Genomic DNA, 15,497 nt, shown 5'->3' with positions numbered 1-15,497 from the left:
ATTAAATGGGATGAGGTTAGATGGAGCAACAGATTCCCTGGAGCAAGAAATTCCATGGTAAACATGAAAAGTGCCTCCAGTTTTATTGGAAGCATTATATAAATGACATTAACTTTAAATGTGCCTGACTTTGGTTTTCGTGGCATTCCTGTCTTTTGGATTATCATGTAAGTCAAAGCTAATGCCAAAATCCTGTGTTCTGCAGGCTGCGGTAGACAAGCAGTAGGAAGGGAGTAGTAAACAATATAGAGAATTTTAAGATAAATACAAAGATTTAGTGGGAATACAGAGAAGGCGATCAGAATACTTCAGTAGCAAAAGAAGTGAGAAGGATCTTATTTCATGGGATTTTTTTTTTACTCTGAATGTCACCTGTGTGCTGTGCTAGCATGTCATTATATAAATTCAGAATTTGCAGGGCTAGAATACTTATAAATAATATTTCAGAATACTTGTTTGAGTTGGTCAAAAGGAGGAAGTGGCTACATATTGTGCCTGTTGCCGTGTTTTCTGTCACATTGGAAACAAAGTATGTGTTATATTTCTAGAGGTTTGTCTGTAGCAACAATTTCTGTTTGGCAGTGTGAATAGCTCTCTTTATTCTTTGATTGTTAGAGGAGAGTCAGTTCAATATCTATGGAGAGAACACAACTAAATAGCTCAGGAATCCATATATGAATTTTACCTTGTATTCTGTTAAAGCCAGAGTACTGGTATTTTAATTTTTTTTACACAAAAGCACATGGATTTATGTATACACATCCTTTCTTTTTCTGCACCCTCAGGTAGTTTAACTAATTTCTGTTTCAGAGGCATTTGAAAAAAAGGCAGAGGATTTTAGTGTTTAATCTTTTAAAGAAAAGACAAGCCACTGACATGCTTTGCCTGAAGTGCAGCGCATCAGTGCAGTACAACTACTGGCTTAGCTGCTGGTGAAATTACCATCAAAAAGAAAATTGTTTAGTTTTTCTCAGTATGAAGATTTTAGAGGAAAACATGTTAGGGATACTTAAGTCTTGCAACTCATATCTGTCTGTGTACATTGTTCTGTTTATAGGTGAACTGAAGACGTTAATGCCACTTGATCGTGAGCTGCAAGCAGTTTATTATCTTCGAGTGAAAGCCACAGATGGAGGAGGAAGATTTTGCCAAGCTAGTATTATTCTGACTCTGGAAGATGTGAATGATAATGCCCCAGAATTTACAGCTGATCCTTACTCCATTACAGTATTTGAAAACACAGAGCCTAAAACCCTCTTGACAAGAGTGCAGGCAACAGATGCAGATGCAGGTATGAATTCTTTGGCCGATACATTTGTCATGGTCTCAAAGTTACTGCAATGTTTATTTAGTCTTATCCTGCAAGCTGATAAGTCATTTCAGTAGAACTCACAGATATTCAGTACCACTCAGGATTAGACTTCTGAAAGATACATTTAGGTCTCCTAACTCGTGTAACACCTGACTTCCATGTATGAGAACTTGGAGAACATCCCTTTTTGTCTCTGCAAAAAGGAGAGAGATTTTAGTGTGATAAGCTATTCATGTTATAGGTTAGGTCCCTCCTATTACTCCTGATGTAAGTAAAAGGTATATCAAGCCATGTAAATGAACACTTGTGCACTTGCACTTTTTTTTGAATGTGTGCTTCTTGGGGTAGCCATTGATGATCATACTATAAAGAGAAACCTTGTCATTGTAGCTTTCTGCATATGCTACCCTGTTAAGATTTTTGCTGTCTCTTCATCTTCACTTATATACTTAGCCCAAAATCTTACGAGATTTTTGTTTTATACAGAAAGGTTGACAGAAGTTATGTTCCTGTTGGAACGTGATTCTTAAATAGACTTATTGGTGTTGAGTCTAGTTATTTGATGCAGCCTAACTCTCCCATATCCTCCTGTGTTATAAAGCCTAACAAGCAGATAGTGTTGTTCTAAAGTTATTATTAGATTATATTACTAATTGTTTTGTATTAGGTAGTACTGTGACTGAAGGAGAACCATGCTTCATGGGATTTTTGTGGAAGAAAATCAGTGCAATGAAGTGTTAGCTTAATTTTTTTTAAATCAGATTACATTTTTTTTTGGAAATCATTCTACCCTTCACCAGAGACTTCAATATTTGGTGACATTTACTTCAACACAAGTGATAACATTTTAGCATGCATGTTTTATTTCTATTGCTATCATATCTGTTATTATGGTGGTTTATTTTAATTGTTCCTTCATGTTGTGCAATTTTTTTCAAAATGCAGGGATGAACCGTAAAATCCATTATTCCCTGGTAAACTCTGCAGAGGGCCAGTTCTCTATTGATGAACTGTCTGGAATAATTCGTTTGGAGAAGCCCTTGGATCGGGAATTACAAGCTGTGTACACTCTAACTTTGAAGGCTACAGATGAAGGTTTACCTAGAAGACTGTCTTCAACAAGTAGTCTTATAGTTTCTGTTTTAGATATAAATGATAATCCACCTGTATTTGAGCATAGGGAGTATAGTGCAAGTGTATCAGAAGCCATTTTGGTTGGAACTGAAGTTCTCCAGATTTCTGCTGCAAGCAGGGACATTGAAGCCAATGCTGAAATCACCTACTCAATAGTCAGTGGGAATGAACATGGAAAATTCAGCATTGATTCAACAACAGGTAACAGGTTACAACTGTAAATATACTTCAGGCTAAGCAAGCACAATGCCATACTGTGTTCTACAGTAATGCAGCCAAATAGTTTGCATATAATCTGTGTGCATCATCCTTGCTGTAAAGCAGTGCTACTGTCTGTTTACCCATTTTGCTAGCTTGCTTACCTAGAGGAAGGCAACAGAATGTAGAATAGGAACTTTATTTGTTGCTGCTATGTTTTGTTATTTGGGTTAGATTCATTTAGCTGGCAAGAGTAAGGTTTTCCTAGCTAGAGTATTCCCTACCCTGGAGGCTGAGGGGATGGAAAGATGTACATCTCTAATGATAGAAATTATATAGTCAGAATGAGTGGCTAAACTTGGTAAAAGAAAGATCAGAAATTAAATTGATTGGGAAAACTAGTTGTGGGTCCACAAAGACAGTAATTCTGGTGAAGTTTCGTATGGCATTAAAGAGAGGTTGGAATATTCCAAGCAATCGTAATATCGAATGTGAAAGTGGAGATTCTAGGCATGCATGTTAAGTCAGGTTTAGTCTCAAGAAGCATTTAGGCTCTGTGGAGAATTTTTCCCTGTTAATGGCAATTCTTTGATATAAGTCAATATATACCTCAATTTTAGTTTTATTATGTAATTCTTTTCCTGGAATTAACTTATGGTAATGTTTGGCTTTGTTTAAATAAGATTTCTACCGAAAAGTTTATACTAGTTAATTTTAGCTGAAATTTTAATTTTTCCAGATGCTTCTTCCAGTGTGCATGTTGGTACTATAGTGTAGAAGAATTTTGCTAGTTTAATTCCATATAAAGGAGGAGAAAGGTCCCAGGAAAACACACTTTCAGCAGGAAATCAACATGTATCTTAGGGACTGCAATATCTTGACTAGTCTGTAAAAACTCACACTTACTCAGGTATTTCTATTAATCAAAATTCATGGTCAGACCCTTCTCTTACTACTTCTGCGTATTCCATGCTTGGCTTTAATGTTGGTTGCAAGGAAAGTCACATTAAAGGTCATTTAATATTTTTAGTTAATTTTAATTGAAAATTAAGAAAAGTATATTTTCTAAACACTTTTTTTAAAAAAAAAAATCTTCATTTTTTTCATTACAAAGTGTGAGCCAGATTGTTTTAAAGTGCGTGTCTCTTGTGGTAATGACATGAACAAATCAACCTTTTTACTTTTACCTGTAAAGCCTGATTATTTCACTGCGTAGCTCCAGCTTTACGGTGACAAATCAAGTCATAAAGAAGCTGACTATTAGTCAGACCAAAATCAAAAGTTGCAATATACAATACTACAGTAATAGCAGAGTTTGTTTGAGATTTGGTTTTTTTTTCTTCCCTAGGAGCCATTTTTATCATTCAGAGCTTGGATTATGAAAGTTCTCACGAGTACTACTTGACAGTGGAAGCCACAGATGGAGGCACACCTTCATTAAGTGATGTTGTAACAGTGAATATTAATGTAACGGATATTAATGACAATACTCCGGTGTTTAGCCAGGACACTTATACTGCAGTAATCAGTGAAGATGCTATGCTTGAACAATCAGTGATTACAGTATGTATTGTTGGTTTTTTGCTTTGAAATACTCTGTCAGGATAATCATGCTTTCAGTCCTGAAGGAATAGATACTGTTTCGAAAGTAAACATAAAGAAATAGATAAGTTTTCAACTGAATGAATTGAAAATTTGTTTTGAAAAAGTTTTAGACCAAAGGACTTTGAGGTGCTGTGGGAAAGTAGGTGGTATTTTGTGATATATTTGCGTTCTTCTTATGAGAAAATGACTTAATTTTCAGAAGAAATTCAGGAAACTTCAGGATGAGTTTATCTGACAGGTGATAGAGTATTTCAACTTGTACTAAATAAGACTGTATTTTTCCTTAGGTTATGGCTGATGATGCTGATGGACCTTCAAACAACCACATTCACTATGCAATTATAGATGGCAATCAGGGAAATCCTTTTACAATTGACCCTATGAGGGGCGAAATAAAAGTGACTAAACCTCTAGACAGAGAAAAGGTAAGTTTTTGGTGCTTTTTGAGCAGCTGGGATTAATTTAGATACACTTAATTGATGACCACCATTTTTCTTAATTATATTTGTAAATTACTGTTTTGTGTACCAAAGTTGTTATATCTGTGATTAAGTGAAAGCACCTGTTTACATCAGCACTTTTGGGGGGCAAGGAGGCAGATAGAGTATTAAATACATGAAGGCAAGCTTTACTGGGGGTTTGCATGAAAATATTTCTTCCTTAAAACAAAAGCTGGGTTTGTTACTTTTTGCTCCCTAGTGAATGTTAGAATTTTTTTTTATTATTTCCTAGATTTCAGGATACACCTTGACAGTTCAAGCTTCAGATAATGGAAACCCACCTCGACTTAACACAACCACTGTTAATATTGATGTTTCTGATGTAAATGACAATCCCCCAGTATTCTCAAAAGGAAACTATAGCATTATCATCCAGGTAATATAAGTACAGATGGTGAAGTTTTAGTAATCATTAATATTGTTTGCATGTTAACTTGACTTGAAAAATTCTGCAAGATAAGATAAAACTAATGCTTCAATTTTATTTTTTCTGTATTTTTAATAACTTAAGGTTGTTAGCAAGACTGCTTACTGGAATAAGTGTTAAGAGTAAGAGAAGTCATATTATGCAGTCTATTTAGAAACTTAAAATGCAAGCTGAGTGTGCTTTTTTTTTTCATGTGCACTCTGTTTAGGTATATATATTATACATTGTATTTATGTTTATAACATTGTTAGCATCATACAAATAGGTCAAAACGCATGATAATTTTGCTATTTCTTTTTAATCGTAGAGTAAAACAGGACTAGCGTTTCATATTGCTCCATATCAGTCCTTGACTAATTTTGCATCTTAGGATGGTAGTAGTTGGCCAGATTCTCAAAGGGCTGGCATATACTTGCCTGATTCAGAAAACTCTGCTAAAGCAAAGATAGCAGAGGCAGCGTCTGTAGTTCTTGTCTTCCTTGATCCAACAGAAAATAAATGGAAGGAAACAAAGAAATTGCTTTAAGACCTTTATACTAGTAATGTAAGTGATCTCAATCCCTTGGGTCCTTTTGTTGTCACTGTTCCCTGGCCTTGTACAATAGAGAAGCGTGGATCAGGCAGTGTTATCTTGTACGCTGTGCGATCCTCACGTACCACTTCTGTTTGAGACCATGTACATGATTTGTAAAGCTGGCTTCCTAAAAGAGGACAAATGGATTCATCTCTACCCAACATACACAGAGTATTTAAGTAAAGTGTCCTGGATTATTTAAAAAAAAAAAAAACAAACCCCAAAATAACCAACAGTTTTGTGTGTTTGTGTGTGGGGAAAGTATTTTGCTTTCCCCAAGTGCAATCTTTCTGAAAGTGAATGTTAATTAACGTATCCTGTAAAACTGTAGTCTATATAGCCAATGCCTGTAATGTTTCCGTTACTCAACTAAGAAGGAATAACTTATGTTTTATAGTTCATTCATGTCAGCCTGCCCCCGTATGAGGGTAACAGAGAAAAAGCTGGAGGGGTTGCTCGAGAATGCTAGTGCATTTTGTGTGTGTATCAGATACATGATAAACCAAAATGTGTAAACTATGAAGCCTCAGGCATCCACATGATACAAACTTGAAGGGATTTTATAATGCTAATTTTGAATTCTGGATTTCATATTTTAACTGGATTGTGGCTGGTAGCATCCACAACTCTAGTCGGAACACTAATTAGGGACACAAGGGTCAGATGGAGATGTGTGTTTTTCTAGTCCTCCCACCAAAGGCATTTGATTATTCTCAACAGGTGTTTTAGCTAAATTTCACAGTAATCTTAATTCAGACCAAAAGTGGAAAATATAAAGTTTCATGGCTGACCTCCTTTTAAAAATATAAAACAAAGTTTAAAAAAACAAAGATTGAAAGTGTACTGCCTTTTTTCTTTTACTGTTTGTGTCATTATTCTCAGAGGGTACTATTTTTCCTTAAATAACACCTTCATTCTGATTTCTCTTATACTAATGAACTGATTTGATACTAATTTGAAATTTTGTTGTTGTGAAAAAGAAATCAATGTCAGTCTATTATGCTCAATTTTAACAAAACCAATGTGATTATATTACATATATATAGGAAAACAAGCCTGTTGGATTTAGTGTGCTACAGCTAGTGGTGACAGACAAGGATTCTTCTCACAATGGCCCTCCTTTTCTCTTCACCATTCTGAGTGGAAATGATGAGAACACTTTTCAGATTAACCAGCAGGGAGTTCTGACAACAACTGTAGCACTGAATCGCAAAGTGAGGGATCACTATTTACTTCATGTTAAGGTAGGATGCACTGCCTCTAGCTTTTTTGTGTTTTAAGTGTTGAGTTAACTTCTCCCACTCATGCCCAATCTACCACTTTTTCCTGCCTACTCCTTGTTTTTCTGTTACAAGATCCTGACCTGCCAAGTAGTTATTTGAGGCACATCTCTTGTGGTTAACATCTTCCTAAACAATGCCTGTTGATTTAAATGGAAATCTGCGCAAGTGTATCAGTAAGCTTAATTGAACACGGTGGTGAGGGTAAGATGTAAGTAAACTGTTAATTGGGTGAATGGTCTTGATAAGCCCTTTGCCTTTCATGTGGAATGCTGGAAAAGTCATCAGAGAACAGGTCCCTTAAGCCCCTCACTGCTGGCTGCAGACTTCCTCTTGCCCCCATCGCCTTGACCTTTGAAGCTGTGAGCTGGACTGCACTGATGCAACGGAAACAAGGATATTGAAAATTGCACATCATGGCAGTAGTGGTATATTTTTCTATGGTACCACATTCTTTTTCCTATAGCAATTGAAAATATCTTTTTTTTTTTAAGTTATAAAACCAGATCAGTGGAGCTTTGTCAAAGCATTGAAATTTGCAGTGCAGTACTTGGGAACTCAGAACCTTGCAATGGGAAAACACAGCATAAAACTCAAAAATTACCCTGAAATGGTATAATATATGCCTTTGTTGTGGAAAAAGACTAGATCATATTGAAAAATCCAGGTGCCATTAACACAGCAAAGTTCTCTAAAATGCATTTTTGTAATCTAATGTAAGAAAAGTTCAAACCAATTTTCTAATCTTTTCCAGTCCTTTTTAATTCAGGTGTAAGTTAAGGAGCTGTGAAGAGGGGGCTTAAAATTGGTAGGCTAAAAATAGCTGACCTTAATTCTCAAACTTCATTTCCAGATTTGCATTTCAAGAAAAATTCTTACCTTTATTTTTAGATGAGGAATTTCTTTCAATCTCTAAATTATTCCCATCTAATATTGCAGACAGTTTCTAAGTAAACATGCAGTTGGCTAAGTTTTAGAGCGGTACTGTCTGCATCAGTGTATACTGAATTCTGTCCACATTGTGATAAGTATCTACACGAAGTCTATCTCTCTTATTTGGGAAAAGAAAAAAAAAAATCCTACAGGCATTGTCATTTATTGGTTAACTCACTAAAAGATCAGGAGCTATCAGTGCAAGAACCAACATAGATAAAGGCTCCATTTAAATGTAGTTTCGTTTCGGGTCTAAGAATTGAGATAAAAGGGGGCAGGGAGCTATATCATTCCTCTGCTATCCATTTTTTTCTCAATAGTGCTCTACTAATTAGTGGTAGAACTGATTAGCCTTCAGGGTACCTAAGTGATGACTCTGTTGTCCTTCCTAGGCTGGACTTTGTCATACTTGCCTAATAGGCTTTCCAAGTTCTGTACCAATTCCTCAAGATTACGTTTTTGTTTAGAAAAGAACCAGCACTGTTGTCCTGTATATGCAATCAGTGTAATACAGGATTCATATGTTTTATTTTGTTTTCTCTAAGCAGTAACTGATTTCTATTTATTTAGCTTCTAAAATATATTCCTAGGAATACATGCACAAGCAATTATATCTGTTCTGTGTAGGCTGTTACACTGTCTTACCTTTGGATCTTCCTAATGTGCCTGCCTTAAGTATGAGGTGCTTATCTTCTGCGTGGAATCACACAATTTCATTTCCAAGCCTCTTCCTAGCCCACAGAATGTTTGTAAGCAGTCTGTCAGTACTTCAGCTATCTTCTCTTTAGTACAGCACTTAAAAAGTGCCTTTTCTCTAGGGAATGAATAAGGGCTATTTTAACAGCATCCAGTAGCTAAACAAGTGTCTTGAAACAAATATACTGATTTAGAACAAAGGCTTCTCAGAGATAGTAAATCATTAAAGCAGTCTGTACATTGTGCATTTTTTGTGTTCACTTCTACCCAATCTCAGTATTTCGGACCAGTCTAATTCCTTAATTTACAAGTTGCCTGCCTGGGTTCTGGAAATATGTCACTGTCTTTTAAGTGCCATTTATCATCTTATACTATGATAACTTTTTTAAACAGACACAGTGCTGTAACTTGCTATTATCTTCTCCTTAGTGAGTCACTATACATGACTATGAAGACATCTAAAACTAGGATTTCCATATCACGAGATTTCAGTTCCAATGATGTACACAAAAAATAGATACATTACTTATGTGGAAAAATATTCTTCTCCTGTTCATTTAAAAGAAAGACTTCTTTTTTTTCCAAAGGCTATAGGAAGGCACCTTCTGAAGTTTACACTGTCTTTAAGTTCTGCACTTTCATCTTGCAGCTCACAAGTTAATGGCTGTGTGTGATCTCTTGATACTTGTTTTTGGTTTTTTTAACTGACCTTCACGGGTGTGCTTTTCTGTATTGACAGCTTGTACCTTAGTTGCTTTCTGAATGCATTCTGAATGCGTCTTATATTACAGGCATGCTTAAATTGGGGGGAAAAAAAAATACGGACCAACAAAACACCCTCAAACCAATCCAGAAACAACCCCTCCCACACACACCCCATGTACCCACTATGAAAAAATCTTTATTTAACATGAGTCTTTCTTTTACTTTACTTCTGTGGTTTTAATAGAAATAAGATTTTTTTTTCCCAACCGCCACCTACGTGTGCATGCCACTCACATTTGCTTTCCCTCTCTCCAAAGGAAACAGATTATCCATTAATAAACGTCTCACAGCATTAGTGTGTGAAATCTTCAGCTATGAGTCATATGAGCCTTTGTGCCACACTCTGGAGTCTTTGGTTTAAAACCATAGCAGATTTTTAAATGTCTGCACTAATGAAAAATCCTGGGGCTCTTCTTTCCTACTTGCTGTCCCTTTGTTATCACTTTGCTGGCCTGTTTGTTTTAAGCCCTTCCTTACTTCCCCTGGGGATTTCTCCTGTAGCTAAACTGCCTGCTTTGTCTCGTTTCCAGGCAGAAACCTAAGCAAAACAAAACTTTGCCATCTTGAGCTCATTCTCCTTTTTTATATTTGAGCGACTAGAGGGCAGGTTTCTAGTCATGCCTGTCTTTTAGAGTTAAGGGATGAGGGCATGTAGTTCTGAGAGACGTGAATTACCTTTTAAACATTATATAATTATGCACATCCACAGGTAATCTTGTGCCTGGTGTTCTTCCTCTTTTGCTTAAATTTGTGTGAAAATCAAAAGCAGCTTTTCTGCATAGATCTTCAGAGTGCACCAACTACCTGTAGTCATTATAAAATTATTGTAAAGCCTTTTGAACAATGCAGGATATCTTCTGCCTTCTGAGCCCTGTGTATCCCCTCTGTCATTTCACATCTGTCCAATTATTCTTTGCCCATTTCTTTAGTCTCACTTTCAGTAACTGGGAAAGAGCTCTGGGAAAAAGGTAGATGGAAAAGAAGAATTGAGAAATAGAAAGAAAGAAAGAAAGTGAACCCAAGGGAATGTTTTTTGTCGATTTTCTACTCTTTTGTCCCTTCTTCATACAACAGGGTATACTTTTGTCAAAAAAGGGTGGAGGACAGGGGTGTCATGTTTAAAAAGGCTTTAAAATTTAATTAGGCTGATTCTATTAAAGATACTTTAATTGCCTGAAGCAAATAGCACTGCGAGTATGGGGTTTTTTTCTCTTCATGATCAAAAATCATGAAATGTTAATGTTCTACATAGATTGTTTTCCTTCTGAAGTACTTTTTGACATACTGCATTTAGGAGGTGGTCTTGAAGACAATCTAATAACTGTGGTGAAGCATGTTGTAAATTCCAAGTGCGTGACTCATTTCAAATTTGTAATGTGTTTCCATGCTTGAAATCAAAAAAAGCTTCAAGCACCACCTGCTGTCTAAACTCAGCTACTGTGCATTTTCTCTCTATTTGCTAGAAGTGTCGTTGACTTCCTGGCATTTCCAGATGTTAAGATCACTGTAGCCTTTTAGTCTTGGAAGAAGTGAAAACATGTTTGTGTGTGCCTGCTTGTATAAGCTTTTTAATTATTCAATATTAACTTTTAAGTCAGGACCTGTGTTACAAAATTTTCATAATGCATTTTCTTGAAAACGTTTTTTTTTTTAATCAGAAAAATAAAACTCTGCTGTATACAGTACAAATATCTACAGTAGAATTTGAGGTAAAGCAACAACCTAACTCTATCCTCATTTTCCTTTAGGTGACAGATAATGGAAAACCACCATTGTCATCTTTGACTTATATTGATATTAGAGTTATTGAGGAAAGTATTTATTCTCCAGCAATTCTGCCTCTAGAAATCTTTATCACAGCCTTTGGGGAAGAATATTCAGGTGGTGTCATTGGAAAAATTCATGCAACTGATCAAGATGTTTATGATACTTTGACATACAGTCTGGATCCCAAAATGGAATCCTTGTTCTCCATTTCTAGTACTGGTGGCAAGCTAATAGCACATAAACGGTTAGATGTAGGACAGTACCTCCTAAATGTCAACGTTACAGATGGAAAATTTACAACTTCAGCCGATATTACTGTACACATCAGACAAATCACTCAAGATTTACTAAATCACAGCATTGCAATACGCTTTGCAAACCTTGCCCCTGAAGAATTCATTGGTGATTACTGGCGCAATTTCCAGAGAGCTTTAAGAAACATCTTGGGTGTGAGGAGAAATGACATCCAGATTGTTAGTTTGCAGCCGTCTGAGCCTCCTTCAAACCTTGATGTCCTCCTGCATATAGAAAAGTCTAGCAGCTCTCAGCACACGACAAGAATTTTGCTCCACAAGATAAACTCTTCTGTGCCTGACCTAGAGGAGATTTTAGGTGTCCGGATAATTGATGTTTTCCATAAGCTTTGTGCAGGCCTAGATTGTCCTTTGAAATTCTGTGAAGAGAAAGTAACAGTGGATGAGAACATCATGTCAACCCACAGCACAGCCAGGTTGAGTTTTGTCACTCCCCGTCATCACAGAACAGCAGTTTGTCTTTGTAAAGGTAAGAGAAACAGTAAGGAAAACAGTATCCTTAAAAAGATTGTACTGGTTTTGAACAGCCACAATCCACAGGGGGAAATTAAGATTAAGAATGTCCCCTAACTCTCACTGCAACATTGACCTGATTTTATTCAGAGCAAGGAGTAAGTCTTTCTTTTCTCATTTCCTCATTTTAAGAGTTGACATAATATAAGTTTATGGGAGGGGATTTTTTTTATAGTTACACTTTCTACCATTTTATGAAAGAAGTTCCTTTTTATTTTGTTGCCTGTGCTAAACTGCCAGCCATTTTCAGTCTTGTATGCACAAAGGTAAGATCATGCAAAGCACCTGAATACTTCCTGGTTTCTGCTTAGAGGAATAACCCACACAGCTTCCAAACTTGGCTGGGAATGGCAGGGTGAACTGGGAAATGAATATTTATTAAGATACATAAAAGTATGCAGATTTATAACCGAAGATTAATTCATCTTTAGTTCTGAGGAAAACAACATTGCATTTTAAAATCACGATTTAACATTGCTGAGTGAACTAGCACATCTTAACTAAATATTGAAAGCCCATTCCTTTTCCATTCAAATACAGACTCACTCTTTTGCTGTCCCCAATGCATTCTGTCCATTTTTACTATTTACATGTTCTTTATGGTGCATGGTAGTATTGTAAACTTCAATCCTGAATTTTACTAATTGAAATGTTTGAGTAATCAAGATAACTATGAAAATCAACCACTATATATGCTATTTATCTAGTCTGTGTTTGTGCCAGTCATGTCCCACAGCTGTTGCTACACTTCCTTGTCTGATAGTTAGGAATACCATTCAGGTTGTTTTCAGCTGCTATACTTATTTTGTGAAAAGGGACAGTTACCATTAGAACCAACAGAGGAGAAATAATGTATTTTGTTTTACAGAAGGGAAATGCCCCATAGTGAATAATATGTGTGAAGGAAACCCATGTCCAGAAGGTACCGAATGTTTAGGAGATCCAAAAGAAGGAAAATACACTTGTGTTTGTCAAGACAGCAAAGCTGGACAGTGTCCTGGTAAGAAATTAACTCAAAAAATCTCCATGTAAAACCATATTACTTTCCAAATGTAAATTTTATTCCGGTCCTGTGTTAACACTTTTTATGCTTTTCTGTATTCCTAAGCATCATCTGGCTCTGCTGTGACATTTACTGGGAGCAGCTATGTGAAATACCGTCTTATGGAAAATGAAAACAAAGAGGAAATGAAGCTGACAATGAGACTTAGAACTTACTCTGCTCATGCAGTTGTTATGTATGCTCGAGGAACAGACTACAGTATCTTAGAGGTATATTAAAATCTCATAGGGCATATATCTCCTCCTCTTTTCTTCTTACCATCTTCTTACTTTTTATTTTGTGCCAAAGTAAGATTGGCTTATAACACCTCTATAGAATTGTTAAAATTGAGAATTGCCTTCATAGTAGTGTGTTATACATCCAGGTGATAAGCTTGTACAGAATTTTTTAATGTGTAAAAGGAATTAGTTTTCTTTACTGTTTTAAAAATAAAACAAAAAATACCCCTGAATTATATGTTTTAAATAACAACTTTAAATTTCTTTGCTTATAATACTCATTAAGTCCATACAGAAAAAGTCACTTAAAGTACAAAATGAAAGGTCTTGAAGTATTGTAATCTTTTGATGACTATCTGTGACTTTTTTACTAGAGGAAAAAATGTACAAAGTATATATATTAATTAAAGAACCATATAGAATGAATCACAATCACTGACTGGAATACAGTGTTATTAAACTGCCTTTTATGAACATCACCATCATTCTGTCTCTCCAGCAAACATAAACTTCTATAGGCATCAATATTTTATACTCTTAAAGCGTGCAGACCATTTGTTGATGTTGTGGCTCTCCTTTGTAGATTCACCATGGAAGACTGCAATATAAATTTGACTGTGGCAGTGGCCCTGGGATTGTTTCTGTTCAGAGCATTCAGATTAACGATGGCCAGTGGCATTCAGTATCTCTTGAAGTGGACGGAAACTACGCACGACTTGTTCTGGATAGGGTGCATACTGCATCTGGTACTGCTCCTGGTACACTTAGGACACTAAACCTGGATAATCATGTGTTTTTTGGTGGTCATATTCGGCAGCAAGGTACAAGACATGGTAGAAGTCCTCAGGTGAGCAATGGTTTCAGAGGCTGTATGGATTCTGTTGTACTCAATGGACAAGAGTTGCCTCTAAACAGTAAGCCACGTAACTATGCACACATGGAAGAATCTGTAGACGTGACTCCTGGATGCTCACTGCCTACAACAGAAGGTTGTTCAAGTAGCCCATGTCAGAATGGAGGCATCTGCAATGCACTGTCAAATGGAGGTAAGCCGTGATATATTCTGCTGTTAGTTTTCAAAACAAATTTTCTGCTTCTCTGCCTTGAAGGACAAAACAACTGTTAATAATTCTTGCTTTCCCAGAGAGTTGTAGAAGGCTGGTTGTTAAGCAAGTAGGAAGGCTGCGTCAGCCTGTGTTCTGGACTCAATTCCTTGGGGTATGAATTAGAGAACGTCCATCAGACAAAGTGGGAATTTAATCTGAGGTCTGTCCTCTTAACTGCCTGCTTTAGAGTCTTCCTTTAAAAATTCTGAAATCATTGTGACAAGTTTGGATTTTGCAAGAGAACTGGGAGTTATACTTCAGTCATATTCAAGAAAAACCTTACACTTAAACTTTGGTTCATTTTTGTTAAAAGTATTTCTGTTTCTTACCATCCTCTCCCTTCAAAGAGGTAGGTGGGCAGGGAGGATTTATCTTAAATCCAGTAAAACCACGTGTCCATTTCAAAAAGACTGTATTTGATTTCAGGTTATTACTGCAAGTGTGCACCTTTGTTTATGGGAACTCACTGTGATGTAAATGTAAATCCGTGTGCTTCCAACCCTTGCCTGTATGGAGGTACATGCATCCCTGTCAGTGATGATTTTGTCTGTCAGTGCCGAGGACAATACACAGGCCAAAGGTATGTTTTTATGACTTATTGTACCAACAACCCCCTTAGAGAATAGGCTATGAATGTAACACTTTTTCGAGGTTTTTTTGTATCTGTTTCCTACTTAAAGCTCAGACTTTAAAACCCACTGGATTTAGTTGAAGTTAACGCCAGCCCCTGTGTTACAGCACTGAATCCCACACTATATATTCACTCACAGTCAGGTAATGGCTCATTTGTGCTTTCTCTCCCCCACCTTTTTTTTTCACCTTTGCAGGTGCCAGTTGGGTCCATATTGCAAAGACAATCCTTGTAAAAACAGTGGAAAGTGCATTGACAGTTTGGATGGACCCGTTTGTGAGTGTGAAGCAGGCTTTCGTGGAGAAAGGTAGGTAGTGTTCCATATATACTGAGTTCTTAACAGTATTACTTAACAGTTCAAACTGGTTGAAATCGGAAATGTTAATAAAATAGCAAATTGCTTAATAGTGTACAGTACAGAATATTAAACACACTTAAAATAGTTGCGAACTAGGAGACTA

The 15,497-nt window shown here is 36.4% G+C and overlaps 1 protein-coding gene across 5 annotated transcripts in view; it reads left to right on the top strand.

Annotated features, from left to right (window-relative positions):
- The window catches only part of FAT1 (FAT atypical cadherin 1), a 110,384-nt gene that overhangs the window by 86,622 nt on the left and 8,265 nt on the right, over positions 1-15,497 (top strand). For all 5 annotated transcript variants that reach the window (XR_011337376.1, XM_069855945.1, XM_069855944.1 and 2 more), the window contains 12 exons: positions 1,058-1,291; positions 2,258-2,647; positions 3,993-4,207; positions 4,537-4,674; positions 4,982-5,125; positions 6,797-6,994; positions 11,173-11,974; positions 12,887-13,018; positions 13,127-13,290; positions 13,883-14,345; positions 14,832-14,985; positions 15,233-15,343. Coding sequence is in view for 4 of the 5 variants with exons in the window: in XM_069855945.1 (XP_069712046.1) it covers positions 1,058-1,291; positions 2,258-2,647; positions 3,993-4,207; positions 4,537-4,674; positions 4,982-5,125; positions 6,797-6,994; positions 11,173-11,974; positions 12,887-13,018; positions 13,127-13,290; positions 13,883-14,345; positions 14,832-14,985; positions 15,233-15,343 (3,145 nt within the window). In the remaining variant the exon portion in view is untranslated. The remainder of the gene's footprint in view (positions 1-1,057; positions 1,292-2,257; positions 2,648-3,992; positions 4,208-4,536; positions 4,675-4,981; positions 5,126-6,796; positions 6,995-11,172; positions 11,975-12,886; positions 13,019-13,126; positions 13,291-13,882; positions 14,346-14,831; positions 14,986-15,232; positions 15,344-15,497) is intronic.

Source organism: Phaenicophaeus curvirostris, chromosome 4, assembly GCF_032191515.1.
Source record: "Phaenicophaeus curvirostris isolate KB17595 chromosome 4, BPBGC_Pcur_1.0, whole genome shotgun sequence".
Lineage (NCBI taxonomy): Eukaryota > Metazoa > Chordata > Aves > Cuculiformes > Cuculidae > Phaenicophaeus > Phaenicophaeus curvirostris.
This window is presented reverse-complemented; position numbering and strand designations above follow the sequence as displayed.